This window comes from Chanodichthys erythropterus, chromosome 20, assembly GCF_024489055.1.
Source record: "Chanodichthys erythropterus isolate Z2021 chromosome 20, ASM2448905v1, whole genome shotgun sequence".
NCBI lineage: Eukaryota > Metazoa > Chordata > Actinopteri > Cypriniformes > Xenocyprididae > Chanodichthys > Chanodichthys erythropterus.
Genome location: NC_090240.1, coordinates 15505075 through 15521157, shown reverse-complemented (window position 1 = coordinate 15521157; position 16083 = coordinate 15505075). Strand labels below are relative to the sequence as shown.

The 16083-nt window shown below is 39.9% G+C and overlaps 1 protein-coding gene across 2 annotated transcripts in view; it reads right to left on the bottom strand.

Annotated features, from left to right (window-relative positions):
* Positions 1–54: 54 nt before the first annotated feature.
* Positions 55–16083, bottom strand: part of pdzrn3a (PDZ domain containing RING finger 3a) — a 54848-nt gene continuing 38819 nt past the window's right edge. The window contains exons 4-10 of one of the 2 annotated variants that reach the window (XM_067370959.1): positions 3426–3682; positions 3195–3285; positions 2836–2931; positions 2601–2663; positions 2415–2516; positions 1942–2022; positions 55–1790 (exon numbers count right to left, since the gene is read on the bottom strand). In XM_067370959.1, coding sequence (XP_067227060.1) covers positions 303–1790; positions 1942–2022; positions 2415–2516; positions 2601–2663; positions 2836–2931; positions 3195–3285; positions 3426–3682 — 2178 coding nt within the window. In that variant the 3' untranslated portion in view covers positions 55–302. The remainder of the gene's footprint in view (positions 1791–1941; positions 2023–2414; positions 2517–2600; positions 2664–2835; positions 2932–3194; positions 3286–3425; positions 3683–16083) is intronic. The other variant, XM_067370960.1, reaches the window with a different exon arrangement.

The window sequence follows — 16083 nt, the reverse complement described above, 5'->3', positions numbered from 1 at the left end:
GGTGATATGAGAGTATTGGGCAGTAACTGCAAATCAGAGCTAGAATTTTTACATTAAATAGATTTGCATTCGTTCAATAGAAAAATTCATATTATAAACGTGGATTTTTGGTGTGGCCTCAAGTATTAAGATATGAAATCTGTACTTTGTTTTATGTATTCCAACTGCTGAGTCACACAAATCGCTATAGATAAGTCCCTAAATGACCCACCTCCTTAAATGAGGCAAGATCTCCCACACCAACCCGCACACAATTTTACACAGTAAACTAGTAAAGTGCCCCAAACCAAAAAAAAAATCCCTTACACTGTAGTCACAGAAAGAAAGGAATTATATAGTCTAGTCCCATCTGTGGACTTTGTCCCATGTGTCAGCAGCTCCTGAATGGTCATCCAGTTGTCAAATATCCTCTTGTTCCTCCTTTTCATCATCTTTTTACGGCTCAGCTGGATAATATCCGGCTCCTTCTTGTTGTTAATTGCTCCTGTTTGTCCCCTGTTCTCTGTGTGGCACTGCTTCACGAGTTCCCGCCGTTCCTTGGCTTGTGCCGCATGCTGTTTGCGCTCTTCCTTGTTCCAGTATCGACCCAGCTTTAGTTCACTTGCTGCATCATCATCTGTAGTTGCGCTGCAGCGTTCTTCTCGAATGCGCAAAGCACGCTCCTTCAGCAGCTGGTCCCTGATGGGCCTTTTGGTGATGTACCTTGTTCCATCACTACGGATTTTTACCTTCCACCCCATCTTGGGCCTGGCATTAGTGGGAGTGGATTCTGGGTTCTTGCACAAGCTGGCTAAGCTGACTTGACTCTGGACATACTCCACAGATGACTTCTGCTGGATAAGTTGCATGTAGCTTTGGTAATGTTGTGCATGGGCTGGGATGTAAGTATTCTTGTATGAGGAATGATGTAAGGAAGTCAAAAGACTCTTCCTTGGGTTCCTTTTCTTACTTTGCTTTCTTTTCCCCTGATTTGTGACTTCTGGATCTCCAGGTAAACTCTTGGTGGGGCTGATCTCCTGAATTGGAGAGAGGTGATGTTTGGAGCATGCTGTTGTTGAGTTGCGTCTATGCATGGGAGAACTTTTACTCTTGTCTCCAGGAACCATCCTTTGGGAGTCAAGAGAATCTAACTCCAGAGCAGGATGTAAGCTCCAACAGCTCTCTCCAGTGTTGTAAGCACTAGTAGAGCCTTCATTGTCCACCTGGTTATTGATGAGGTCCTGATGGACTTGAGTATTTATTTGCTCAGTTAAGTGCTTGGTGCAGCAACTTTTGGCTTGCTGATCATCACCCTCAGTTTGAAGCCTGTGTGCTCGTATGATACTCAGGCACTCCAGCTCAATGTTCAGTAACTCCTCATTAAGCATCTGAACCTCCTGATCATCACAGTCTACACTAACCGGCTTTCCATATAGTGTGTCATCATGCTCCAGAAATCCCTGAAGGCCATTACCATTGACCAGGCATTTCAGTTCAAGCTGTTTCTGGAAACTTTCACATGCCGTGCCAGGTATACAAAGGAAGTTTCCACTGTCTCCATTGTCAACTGAAAGGAAGGAGTCATTGCTTAAGTGCATGTCCCCACTTTCAAAAGTGCCTTCACTATACTTCTTGTGGTTTTCTGGGAGTGTGTCACAAAGGGAATTCTGATCATCTCCCAAGATGTCCTGCTCTGAGCTTTCATCATTACGTGTGCTTTCATCAGTGCGGCCAACGCCACTGTCTTTCTCGTGATGGTTGGACGGTAAGGTTGCCGTATCAGTAGTGCCTCCATCTTCTTCATGTGTGCTCTGTTAAAGTGAGTGGGAAGACATTTTAATGGCTTGCAAATCACTTTAATAGTGATGTTAGCACCTTTAATTGGATCAAGGAAGCAATTTACTGTTGACTTGACCCTCATTAACGTATCTACTGCAGCATACTTGCAGTGAACTCCCTGACCTTGTTATGCTGTTGCTCCAGCATGCCCATGTGCAAATCATCTGCCAAGTTGTTTCTATCCTCCTCCAACCAGCCAATATCCTGTAACCCAAACCGAAAATGCAATGTCATTCTTTTACTTCAAGCGATGATCTCCAAACCTGCTCCTGGAGAGCCACTGTCCAGCAGAGTTTAGCTCCAACTTGCTTCAAAACACCTGACTGGAAGTTCCTGGTATGCCCAGTAAGACCTTGATTAGCTGGTTCTTAATTAGGGTTGGAGCCCAATTTTGCAGGACAGTGGCCCTCCAGGAGCAAGAATGGACACCGCTGCTCTAGAGTTTTGGTCCAGTTGGTTCAGGTGTGTTTAAATTGGGTTGGAGCTAAACTTTGCAGAAAGGTGGTCCTACAGGTGCAGGGTTGGAAACCCCTGACATAAATCAAATTAAATATACCAAAATCATCATCTGCAAGTTCACAGAACAGTTAGCAGACCTGACTTTCTGGTCGAGCCACTAGGAGGGTCACATTCTTACTCTCCACCTTGGTCAGAAGTGTCACTGCCTCCTCATGGCTCTGGATGTCCACTCCATTGATCTTCAACATGTGAAAAGTAAAATAAATTTAATGTTTTAGTCAAAATATTCCAACAAACAAACAAAACTATGGAATCAATTCTACCTGGATAATCTGGTCTCCTTCCTGGACTCTGCCATCCTTTGCTGCAATTCCTTCTGGATCAATCTAAGCACGGTAAGAACAGTGTATTTAGCCTTAACAATGGAATACATAAAGCTTCACTGAGTAAGTCTGGTAAATATATACTGTATACCAAATCAGTGGTGTAATTTGACATTGATGCAAAAAATTGCCAGATCAGTTACTGTTCGGAGAAAATCCTATTTAAGAACCCTACCTCACTAATATAAATGGCAGTCGTCTCATCGTCAGTCTTGTAACATAACATCAGGCCAAGCTTATCCTGAGTAGTTTTCTTCTGGAGATCCACTTCCTATTAAAACAGATAAATGTTAAATCTTTGTCATCAAAATCAATTTAGTTATTGTTAACATAAGCCAAAGCATGTCAGAGTTTACTGTAGATAATGATTCATGTGCGTACTAAATCCATATGTAATTATAGAGGTCTTGGGAAAATATTAGAAAGTATGTGAAATCGAACTTAAAATGACCTCAGGAGACACAGAGATTAAACATGATTTAAACATGCATCGCTCAGTACAGTGAGTGAATACAGTCTAGGCCAACGCAGTACCTCATATTCCAGTCCTCTACTCTCAATGTCTTTCTGTACGCCATCATCGAAGTCAGCGGGGTAAGAGGAGTCACGTCTTGCCATTTGACACCTTCAGTATAATGTGAAATTAACATTAACTGAAGCCTCATTCACGGCAAATCTGATTTTAATATGAAAATTGCTCTCAAGTTTCACTGTGGTTATAAAGCTGGTCAAAGAAATGCTTGACAAACACTGTCTAGCACTTACTGAGAGGATGAATGGAAACAATCCAGCATAGCCATACGCAGTGGTCCCGGAGGTGACGGTAACTTGGCCATAGTCTCTATATGTTTCAAATATTTCAGTGTAATGTTGGTCTGAGTACTGTTGTTCACTCCTCGGGCTGGTTCATGAGTCTCGTGCGCCGCCCTGCGCAGTACCTCAACCTCAATGGGGTCTTTTGCAGTTTGGAAGGCCTCTACTGCTTGGTCATGTGTAGCTATGGAAAGGCTCCTTCCATTTACCTACACAAAAAGAAGTTTAAATGAAAAAAGGTGAGACGTGGAACATATTTTTCAGAATAATGTATAGTACAGGATGCTTGTTTATAATCCTGGCAGGTCATGTAAAAAGTCCACATTAGCTTTTACTTCCAATAGTATTTATTGGAACCCTATTAGTGATACTGGAACTTCTTTTGAGGGTCAGTTTGTGTCTATATATGTTAAATAAGCTGAATCCAAAGCATATCAATATGAGTTTTCCTTGGGATTCAAACCTATGACCTTGGCATTGTCTGTGCCACGCTCCACCAGTTGAGCTACTGTACAAAAGCAGACTTTGCATTCTGCGTGAGCTCTGCTTTTGCAAGGTTCACTTCATATTAATATTCTACAAACTGACATGTACATAACGTAAGGAGCAAAACCATTCTATATTTCTATGAAATGCATACTGAGCATTTCATTATATTTTAGAGAATACACTTAAAATATCACTTTAAAAACAATTAATTTTATGCACCGCATTTGTATGCATTGTCATCCCAACTTTAGAATATATACTGAACTTGAGTGCCATGTGTGGCTGAATATTAACCTTAAAACCAGATGTGAGGACAAAATCCAAAAACTTGCCTGAGGGAGGATTCAACATTCAACATTCCACAAGTGGGACAGTTCAAACATGAGGTCTGATGTATGCCATAATTTTTTTCTTAAATCATGTATACTTTGTCTAATTTGTATGTACTTAAAATTAAATTTAAGTATAATTAAGTATTCTAAGGCCCTGTCCCAAATGGCACACTTCATGTGCACTTTCGGTCTTGAAACGGCATGTCCGTTAAGTGTCCCACAAGACCGTAGGGTGTCCCATTCGTCATTTAAGCTTAAAGAAGGCTGCTCGTGAGTGCCCCCTTTGCGGCTGCTATGGGCCCTCGATGCACACTTCTGCTGAGCCTGAAAGACTGTGAGCTAAGCAGAGGACTTTACCCGGCAGTCAAAGCGGCATTACGTCGTGAAAGTGCGGACTCAGAGGAAGACCATTGCCATCTGGGACAGGACCTAAGTATATTTGGCTTTTAAGGCGGGCGCACACGGTGCAATTTTTTTTTTTCTGCTGTAAGAGCTTGTAGGCGATTTTTATTTTTTTTCAATTTTTGGAAATCGTTGATGCTCATATTGTCGCGGCTCGTTTCAAGTGCAATGAATTACGAGCCGAGTAGAGTACCTTACGAGCACTTCCCGACCTCCCGGTCATTTTTAAACGTGTCAAAAAAGTTCAGGAGCTATCAGTTTGAATTCATGACATGTGCAGATGAGCCGATTTGTCTATCTATCTGAAGTTGACCAATCAGGAGCTAAGGAAAACAACAGAAGAAGAAAGATGACAGCGCCATGGTGAATTTGGACCATTAAAAAGGAGGATGAACTCACTGAACTCTGGCAGGAACAGCAAGCGCTGTATGATGTGTTAAGCAGTGTGTACCATGATAGGGTTGTCTTAGATGATATTTTACAGCGGATCGCCCAAGAGCTACAGTTATCAGATGAGATGTTACCTATAGCTACAGCTATTGCTAGTTATAGTGTGTAACTAGGCTTTTTAATTCTCTCTGTCTCTCTCTCACACACAGACAGACACATACACACACATGTGGAACTTCGTGTGATTGCTTAGGAAATCAGCAGGTCGTAAAATTGTGTCGTATATCAAAGCATCCGTACGATTTTCAGATAAACTCACTCGTGAGGTGTGTGTGGGAATACGATTCTCCAGAATTCGCGCAGTGTACTTCTGCCTTTAGTTGTTTACTTTTGAGTAGACTATTTTTTTTAAAGATTTATTTTTGGCGCTTTTGCCTTTTATTATGATAGGACAGGAAGCAAAGTGGGAGAGAGAGGGGGACGGGATCGGGAAAGGACCACGAGCTGGGACTCGAACTCAGGTTGCCTGAAGTGCATTGGTGCTTCTGACACTTTTGAAAAGACTATTAAATTTTTTTTTTTTCCCATAGTTTTACATATGGCCTTATACACTTTCATGATATGTTCCTAATTCTAAGTATCTGAATTTCTGTGTAGGCTAGTCCACTGGTATTGTACATAGAGTAAAGTAGATTTGAAGTAAATTCCTTTCTCCTAATTAATACCGTAATAGGAACATAATATACTTAAAGTACAAAAATATAAGAAGTTTGGAACCACCAGGACTCTTCCTAGAGCAGGCCGACTGGCCAAACTGAGCAATCGGGAGGAACTGCCCAAAAATAGGTGTGCAAAGCTTACAACATCATACTCAAAAAGACTTGAGGCAGTAGCTAAAGGTGCTTCAACACATTATTGAACAAAGGCTGTAAATATTAATGTACATGTGATTTTTTTTTTTTTTTTTATAAATTTACAAAGATTTTAAACAAACTTCTTTCACATTGTCATTATGGGGTATTGTTTTTGGAGTTTTGAGGAAAACAATGAATTTAATCCCTTTTAGAATAAGGCTGTAACAAAACAAAATGTGGAAAAAGTGAAGTGCTGTGAATACTTTCCGGATGCACTGTATAATATAATGTTAAGTTCAATTAAAGAAAACTTACAAGTATACATGTAGTGTAAAACTACTAAACTTTCATAAACTAAAAAAATGTGCTGTATTTAACTAGTAAACTATCAGTATAAGATCACTTATAGTATACTTGCAGTACAAACAAAAACATACTTGATGTGTACTCAGTTTACTAATGTTACACTTAAAATATGCTTAAAAGTGTACATTTAAACATCAAAAAGTGGGCCAATTAGTCCCACTAATTGTCCCAAGTAGTAGTCCCAAGAAGTTCTGAAATACACTTACAAGTATACTTCTAGTACAAACCTGATTCCAAAAAAGTTGGGACACTGTACAAATTGTGAATAAAAACAGAATGCAATGATGTGGAAGTTTCAAATTTCAATATTTTATTAAAAATTTAAGGGAAAAATAAGTTGATTTTAAATTTCATGGCATCAACACATCACAAAAAAGTTGGGACAAGGCCATGTTTACCACTGTGTGGCATCCCCTCTTCTTTTTATAACAGTCTGCAAACGTCTGGGGACTGAGGAGACAAGTTGCTCAAGTTTAGGAATAGGAATGTTGTCCCATTCTTGTCTAATACAGGCTTCTAGTTGCTCAACTGTCTTAGGTCTTCTTTTTCGCATCTTCTTCTTTATGATGTGCCAAATGTTTTCTATGGGTGAAAGATCTGGACTGCAGGCTGGCCATTTCAGTACCCGGATCCTTCTTCTACACAGCCATGATGTTGTAATTGATGCAGTATGTGGTCTGGCATTGTCATGTTGGAAAATGCAAGGTCTTCCCTGAAAGAGACGACGTCTGGATGGGATATGTTGTTCTAGAACTTGGATATACCTTTCAGCATTGATGGTGCCTTTCCAGATGTGTAAGCTGCCCATGCCACACGCACTCATGCAACCCCATACCATCAGAGATGCAGGCTTCTGAACTGAGCGCTGATAACAACTTGGGTTGTCCTTGTCCTCTTTAGTCCGGATGACATGGTGTCCCAGTTTTCCAAAAAGAACTTCAAATTTTGATTCATCTGACCACAGAACAGTTTTCCACTTTTCCACAGTCCATTTTAAATGAGTCTTGGCCCAGAGAAAACGCCTGCGCTTCTGGATCATGTTTAGATATGGCTTCTTTTTTGACCTATAGAGTTTTAGCCGGCAACGGCGAATGGCACGGTGGATTGTGTTCACCGACAATGTTTTCTGGAAGTATTCCTGAGCCCATGTTGTGATTTCCATTACAGTAGCATTCCTGTATGTGATGCAGTGCCGTCTAAGGGCCCGAAGATCATGGGCATCCAGTATGGTTTTCCGGCCTTGACCCTTACGCACAGATATTGTTCCAGATTCTCTGAATTTTTGGATAATATTATGCACTGTGGATGATGATAACTTCAAACTCTTTGCAATTTTTCTCTGAGAAACTCCTTTCTGATATTGCTCCACTATTTTTCACTGCCGCATTGGGGGAATTGGTGATCCTCTGCCCATCTTGACTTCTGAGAGACACTGCCACTCTGAGAGGCTCTTTTTATACCCAATCATGTTGCCAATTGACCTAATAAGTTGCAAATTGGTCCTCCAGCTGTTCCTTATATGTACATTTAACTTTTCCGGCCTCTTATTGCTACCTGTCCCAACTTTTTTGGAATGTGTAGCTCTCATGAAATCCAAAATGAGCCAATATTTGGCATGACATTTCAAAATGTCTCACTTTCAACATTTGATATGTTATCTATATTCTATTGTGAATAAAATATAAGTTTATGAGATTTGTAAATTATTGCATTATTGCATTCCTTTTTTATTCAATTTGTACAGTGTCCCAACTTTTTTGGAATCGGGTTTGTATATTGATATGAGTATACTTACTAAGTATAAAATAAACTTGAACTTGAAGTATACTTATATACTTATACAAGCAGGTTTATGGTACAGTAAGACAAAGCAGGTCTAATACTGTCCATTCAACTCCATTAATTAAATCATTGTAAAAAAATAAAAAATGTTTCAACAAAGTATTTGTGCTGCCTTAAAATTTAAAGTTAGTTGTACTAAGTGACAACTTGGATATTTGAGTTGACTAAACTTTAAATTTTAAGGCAGCATGGACACTTAACTATTATTTTTCTTTTTTACAGTGTAAGCATATAAATATTTATTTTTAAATTACTGAACTAGCTGACTGGAACGAGGAAAACATATAGACACTATAAGGCCCTGTAAGGTTGTAAGAGTTGCAAACAACCTGCAAGACACAAGTTAATGATTTGGTGACCAAGAACGAAAGACTCAGGACAAATGTCATATGAAACACTGACTTCTTGACCTAAAGCAGTTCATTTGGCTAAACACTGCAAAGTCAGACCTGACTGTGCAAGGGCAATACACCGAGATATTTATGTCCGGAAGCTCGGTTTTAACATTATCACACAGTTAGTGAGATTTCATTCATTGATTGAGGTCCAACAGGGTGTGTAAAAGCTTTTGAATCACACAAGGAAATGGCTATGTGCCAGATAGCTAATGGGAGAGAACTTCATTTATCAAAGCGCTGTAAGACTCAAATCTCAAAGCCAATGTCCTCAGGGACCTCAGCTCAATCTGCTGTCTGTTCTGGAATCTTGCAGTGGCAATAACACACATGGGAACTTTGTCAGTGTGCCCATTCATGTGTGAGCTGACAAACTACTTTAAATTCACTCACTCACACTGTTTCTCTTATGCCTTTTGGCACACAGGGCAGAAAATTCACTGAATATACTTGAGTTTAATTCAACAAGACACCCTTTGCCTGACCAAAGTGACTTTTAAAGTTGCAGTAAAGCACATTCTGTATGTAGAGTTGCAATATGATAACTGATTAACCTGCTAGTCTTCTTTATTATATTATAGACCTTATAATGCATTGTATATCTCATAATTAATAATTGTATCCAAAGTTATAATACATTATAATACTTTTAGAAAGTATAATGCATTCAAACACATGACAAACAACCAATTTCAGATGAAACAAGGAATCTGCAAATATTACAATATATTTTAACCTTTGTTATAATGATTTATGAAAATATATAATGCATTATAACATACATTATGAATACCTTCATAATGCATTATACACAAAGGCTTTAAGTGAAGAGCTACTGCATTTTCCCCTTGCTCTCTGTCACAACGTTTGCTAAAGATTAGTATAGTTCATACTTTCAGCCATATAGGAGGTCAACTGGAGGTTAAGCTACAGTGGAAGCTAATTACACAGGGATTGTGGGAATGCTACTGATCTATAATAAAGCAAACCACATAAACAAACACATAAACACACAGTCTTTAAGTATTTTGACAGGACCTCAAACATTTCTCGCTCTTCTTCAGTAGAGTGTGACCCTCTCATGACCCTGTCAAATGTACATAGTCTCCAAAACAAATTCCTTCCTTCAGCAAAATAACCTCTTGCAACCTTTTTAGCATGCAAAACAACCTCCAGAGGCAAACTGCATAATCTCAAAGGCATTTGAAACTTGTTCATTCAATCAGATTATAATTAATGCAATGAAAATGAATGACATTTCTTAATCAATTTAAATTGAATCAGTCATCCAGCTTATATGTTAATGAAGAATAAACAAAACCAAAATGACACTGTGACAAGTCAAGTGAAACACAATGCTGCTTCACTACTGTATATTACCTGACATGTTCCTTGTAGTAGTTTGTAGTGCTCATCTGGCCGCTGTATAGTACAGAGACTGCACCCCATGGTGGAAACACATCAGCAAATAGTACAGCGGCTCCTAAACGTGATCTACAGAGACTAAAGCTTACAGACACAACAACAGCAGCGTGAGTCTGTTTTGCTGCACGCATGTGAGAGCTTGTTCCCTCCTCCCATTCAGTGCAACCATCTCTCTCTCTCCCTCTTTCTCTCTCTCATTAAAGGAACGTGTTGTCTATATCCTCAACTATGTTGTTTTTATCATCATAAAAAATAATTCAACCCCGTAATCAACAATCCACCACATTACCAAAGATGATAATAACCACGTTCCTCAGGTGTGGCGCAAAAGAGTCTGTTTCGTAATGTGCGGAAACAAGTCGTGAAAATGTTTTGTTGCAGACTAATTAAAAAGCTCACTTCTTCATTTACTGGCACAAGCATGTCGATAGGAAAATTCTTGCAATAAAATGTTCTTGCAAAAGTTATGTCAGCGTTCTCAACAGCGGTACAAGCACAACCGGAGGGTGTTGCTTTTTGTTATTCCTCCAAAAGTACACAAATGCTCAGCCTGTGGGCTCCAGCCTGTGATGATGTAATGTGACATGTCACAGACAGGGTAAAGGTTACTGTGTTCATTGATTCGGACCACATTACTGCAGAAATGAACAGGACGTAAATGGTTTATTAAATTATTAAGCAAATTCAAACAGATTCGAAGCGAGTTCAAACCAACTGTTATTTCAGAACTCTAAAAAAAAGAGTGTATTGAAATCAAAATGTAAAAATGACAAGATTTAATTATTTTTGAAGAACTGTTTTTTGTTTTTTTTAAAGATTTCAAATTAATGAAATTAAATGCTGTTCTTCTGAACCTTGTATTCATTGAAGAATACAAAAAAAAAAAAAAAAAAGCTGCACAACTGTTTTCAACATGGATAATAATAATAATAAATGTTTTTTGAGCATCAAATCATCATATTAAAATGATTTCTGAAGGATCATGTGACACTGAATACTGGAGTAATGATGCTGAAAATTCAGCTTTTACCTCACAGGAATAAATTACATTTGAAAACATTACAATGGAAAGCTGTTATTTTAGATTGTAATAATATTTAACATGATTACGAATTTTCAAAAAATAAATGCAACCAAATAATATTAAAAAACAAACAAAAAAAACGTATCAACCCTTAAACTGTTGAAAAGTTGTGTATTTTGAAATAATAATATTTAAATATAAGTTTTATTCACAATTGTTTCTCTCAGATTGATTCAGTAACCACTCTGACTGAATCAGTGAGTTCAGTTCATTCAGTAAAAAATCCACTGTAACATGGGGAACACATATTCACTATTAACTATGACTTTTGCCTCAATAAACTCTTAATGTACAGCTTATTAATAGTAAGATATGTAGCATCTAAGTTTAGGTATAGGGTAGGATTTAGGGATGTAAAATAGAGGTTATGCATGTAATGTCACCATCTGCCAGATATTCTCCATTCATTTTAACCAACTAAAAAGTGATTGAGCACAAATCTCTCAGCTCAACTTTGGTGACATTGTTGATTTCGTGGTCTAAAAACAAAATGACAAATCTTTCTCAAGCAAGTCCTGTGTAGCGCTGCCGACTACTTCCGTAACCCGAACGAAGCGTGTTGATGGACGTGCTCTTGCTCTCTCGCTCTGGTTGATGTGTGCGCATGCTTATCCGGGAGAAGTGCCCGTACAAGGAATTCCACCCTTTATTACATAATACAGGGCCATACTCGAAAAAAACTTTACGAAACATGTACAAACTCTGAAGGAGTGTATCTGGCGGAGAAATACTCTGTTATACGTCCAACTCATGTTTTGAAACTTTGGCCATGTTTAGCATGAGAATCAAACTCTTTAACAGTGTAAATAAGTAAATATTACCCCTTAATAATAATATACCTCTTAATCTTCTTTTTTACTCTTGTTTTACTCACGTTTTCGCAGTTTCCCCTGTTAAAGGTGCCATAGAATTAAAAATTTGATTTATATTGGCATAGTTGAATAACAAGAGTTCAGTACATGGAAATGATATACAGTGAGTCTCAAACTCCATTGTTTCCTCCTTCTTATTTAAATCTCATTTGTTTAAAAGACCTCCGAAGAACAGGTGAATCTCAAGATAACACTGACTGTTACGTAACAGTCGGGATCATTAATATGTACGCCCCCAATATTTACATATGCCAGCCCATGTTCCCAACATTATGAAAGGTATTAGACAAGGGCAGCCAGTATTAACGTCTGGATCTGTGCACAGCTGAATCATCAGACTAGGTAAGCAAGCAAGAACAACAGCGAAAAATGGCAGATGGAGCAATAATAACTGACATGATCCATGATATCATGATATTTTTAGTGATATTTGTAAATTGTCTTTCTAAATGTTTCGTTAGCATGTTGCTAATGTACTGTTAAATGTGGTTAAAGTTACCATCGTTTCTTACTTTATTCACGGAGACAAGAGCCGTCGCTATTTTCATTTTTAAACACTTGCAGTCTGTATAATTCATAAACACAACTTCATTCTTTATAAATCTCTCCAACAGTGTAGCATTAGCCGTTAGCCACGGAGCACTATCAAACTCATTCAGAATCAAATGTAAACATCCAAATAAATACTATACTTACGCAATTAGACATGTTGCATGATGAACGTTTGTAAAGATCCATTTTGAGGGTTATATTAGCTGTGTGAACTTTGTTTTTGCTGTTTAAGGCAAGCGCGAGCTCCATGGGCGGGGAGCACAGGAATTTAAAGGGGAAGCAGCCTGAATCGGCTCATATTTAATGATGCCCCAAAATAGGCAAAATCTATGGGGTATTTTGAGCTGAAACTTCACAGACACATTCAGGGGACGCCTTAGACTTATATTACATCTTTTAAAAAGACATTCTACGGCACCTTTAAATCCAGTCACGCAGCAGGCTCTTTTGCCACTCAGTCTGGCTGAGGGAGTGTGTTCCAGCGGGAAAGTGATGTCTACGCAAACCCTATATGGTCATGCAGAATAAGGCATTAATATGTGCTTTATAAGTACTAATAATAAGCCAATATGCCAGCTAATAAGCAACTTGAATTATTTATTAAAAGATCTGACTCATTTGCATCAGTCGTCACTGTGGTTCACGCTTGTTTTTAAGTGCAGCCTGCAAGGACAATCAGCAGATAGACGTGTATTTGTGACATTTTTTTTTTTTTTAATTAATCACGTTCAGACTGCAAACTCACATTGAAGATTCAGCAGCGGTTGGAGATTCACACTGAGCTCTGATGCTCATGTGGGTGATCTAAGATGGGATGTTTACAGATTCTGCCCCCCTCATTTCCAGTCTCATCTCATTATGCTACAACTAAAAAAAGTGAAAATCCATATTTACTTGAAAATACCAAGTTACACTTAGTGAAAGGGAAGAAAACTAATAACATGACAAGTTCTGTGTAATCTTGGTCAGCCAAGCAAACACACATGATGACCAGACACATGGTGCTCTCCGGGGAGAGAGAACACAACATCCAGTCCCTTCCAGATCAGTGACTGCATACAGTATGTTAGATGTGTAAGTAAACACTGAGAAAGCACATGGTAAAAGCAGTGATAAAGCGTTGAAAGTCCCTTTACACTTATGTGTACTGATTTCCAGATATCATTAAGCTGTTCCTCAGGGTCTATATATAATCCCCTCATATGGCTCAGTGCTCCATCAGGCTAATGAAAATCTCTGCTCTAGGTTGTGTATCACTGAGCTGCAGTGTCTTCCGCAGTGCATACAGCCAACTTAAAGCAGAAGTGTGGCATTTAACGTGCACTTTCCTTTAACCGATGGCATTAGTCATTATTTTTGCAATTACGTTTGCTAATGCAAGTGGTGCAGAAATGAAACATTCCACTTCTAATTTAGTTGCAGGAACCTCCAGTGTGGAATCGATATAAAACATTTGTCATGAAATTCACAGCACTGGCTCATAATTGAAGCGATTAGTTACAGAAATAGAGAGCTTTTTCTGTTCTGTGCTTTGTAGAGATTCATAATGTCTTTGGACAGCTGTGTCTGTGCTGTAGTTTAGTGTGGTCACATATCTTCTATTTCTGCCTGTAAACTGAGGAGAGATGATTCAGTTTGTGGAAGAACAAAGTGTCAGGACTGAGTCACCTTTCATGACTGTGCTGAGAGAAGCTCTGTCTCTTTTGGACATCTTAAGAAAACCATGACTCACACACTGACTGTCAGATAAACTGTTCTGTTCTGCTCTGCTTTGTCCTATTCTATTCCATCTGGATGTTTATATGAAAGTGTACCAAAGCCTATTCTATTCTATTCTATTCTATTCTATTCTATTCTATTCTATTCTATTCTATTCTATTCTATTCTATTCTAATTTTTCATTTCCACTGAGTGGTACGGTTCAGTACAGTTCAGTACAGTACGTAATTTTTGCCGTTTCCATTGTCAGAAGTTGTAAGTGGTACCCTAATTCCGAACAGTACCGTACCACTTTTTTTGAACCCTTCCGTTAAGGTACCTAGCACAATAGTACCACTCACCGCAGACCGTTGATTGGTTGACAGAAAACCGTCAATTGCGCATGCTACAAGGGGAATGACAACACAGGAAGCGCCACACAAATGTGGTTCCCATTCAGTCGGTCACGTTCGACGTACGTCGGACAGACCGACGAATAGGAATCTCGCTAGAGAGGCCAATCTACTTCGAGTGTAACTAAAACGAGCCAATGCACATTGGCATGCAATCATATGCATCAGCTGCTCGCCTCGCAGCGCGGGTATATAATGAGCAGCAGGTGCGTTGCATCTTCAGCTTTTCGCTTCGGAGCCGAACGGTGTTTGTTCCTGTTCTCTGCAAGCGAGTGTCTGCTAGAAGACGAGTCAAGCTTTTTGGTTGAACTTCTCTTTTTTTCCCGAGTGCGGGCGAACAGCACAGTAGCGGGGTCGAAGTCCTCTCTTTTTCTGTTTTTGTTTCGTTTGCCGTTTTTGAGCAAATAGCTGTTTGACAGCGTCAGAAGGCTGTTCTCACGGCCGGTACGGTGCGCTTTTGAGCGCTGAAAAGCCGTTTTTACGGCTGGTAAGAGTGAGCGCCTTCAAAGAGAGAGAAAGCACATGACAGGCTGCACACAATCCCTGTCTGTGTTGCGGTGGCCGTTCCCCTGCGTGCTTCAGCACTTCTAAAAGAGTAAAGTCCCTGAAAGAGCTTACACAAGTAGATTCGCGTCTTTTTAAAGACGACATCCTACTTGTGTTTCTGGATGCGATCGTTCCTGTCCTCACTGACGGCCACGATCACCGTTTCGCATGTCTGGGCGCGTGCTGAAATGATGTTCGTGGGTGTTCATGTTTTCATATGAGAACATGATCACGTCGACACGCCGGTCGTGACTCTTCTTTCTCCGGGAAGCTTGAGTCCCCTCTGTTGTTGGCCAGCTGCCGCTTGTGTGTAAAAGCACAGCCGCGGGTCTGCCCGACACTCTGGGAGACCGTGGAGATCAACGAGAGCAAACCTCACGCTCCTTTGCGTGTCGTGTGCCGGGCTGCAGCGCGGGTTGTCACGGCAACCCAGCGCTCGCTCAGCGCTCTAGATGCGCGGTTCCCTTGCATAATCTCCATTGTAGCGCCCTCTCTGGTGCACCAGAAGAGGTCTACTTTGCTGATATGGCTTGGGTGACATGAGGTTGAGGGGTTCCTTCGGGGAACCAACCGCCTAGGGCCCCTCCCTCTCTAGCGCATTGCAAGCTGTGCAGTTTCTGGGTTGGATTGCTGGTCCTTTTCATAGGGGAACCTAGCATTTCATTCAGAGCTCCAGCTGAGGGACAGACGTCGATTGCAACATCGGAGAGAGTGCTGTTATGCTCTGGAAATGAGGGTGACGCTGCCCACTGTAATGGTGTGTGCTTATGCTGACTCAGATTCAGAGTTTACAGCCATGCTTTCCTGGGTCTTCCAGATGTGCATGGAAAACTTGGCAGTATGGGGGTATATTGGTGCCATAAATATGGAATGCCAAAGGTGCCAATCTGCATAAGTTTTTCCTCTCTCACTACCCTCTTGGATGGGGTGGCTGTACACAGACCACACCC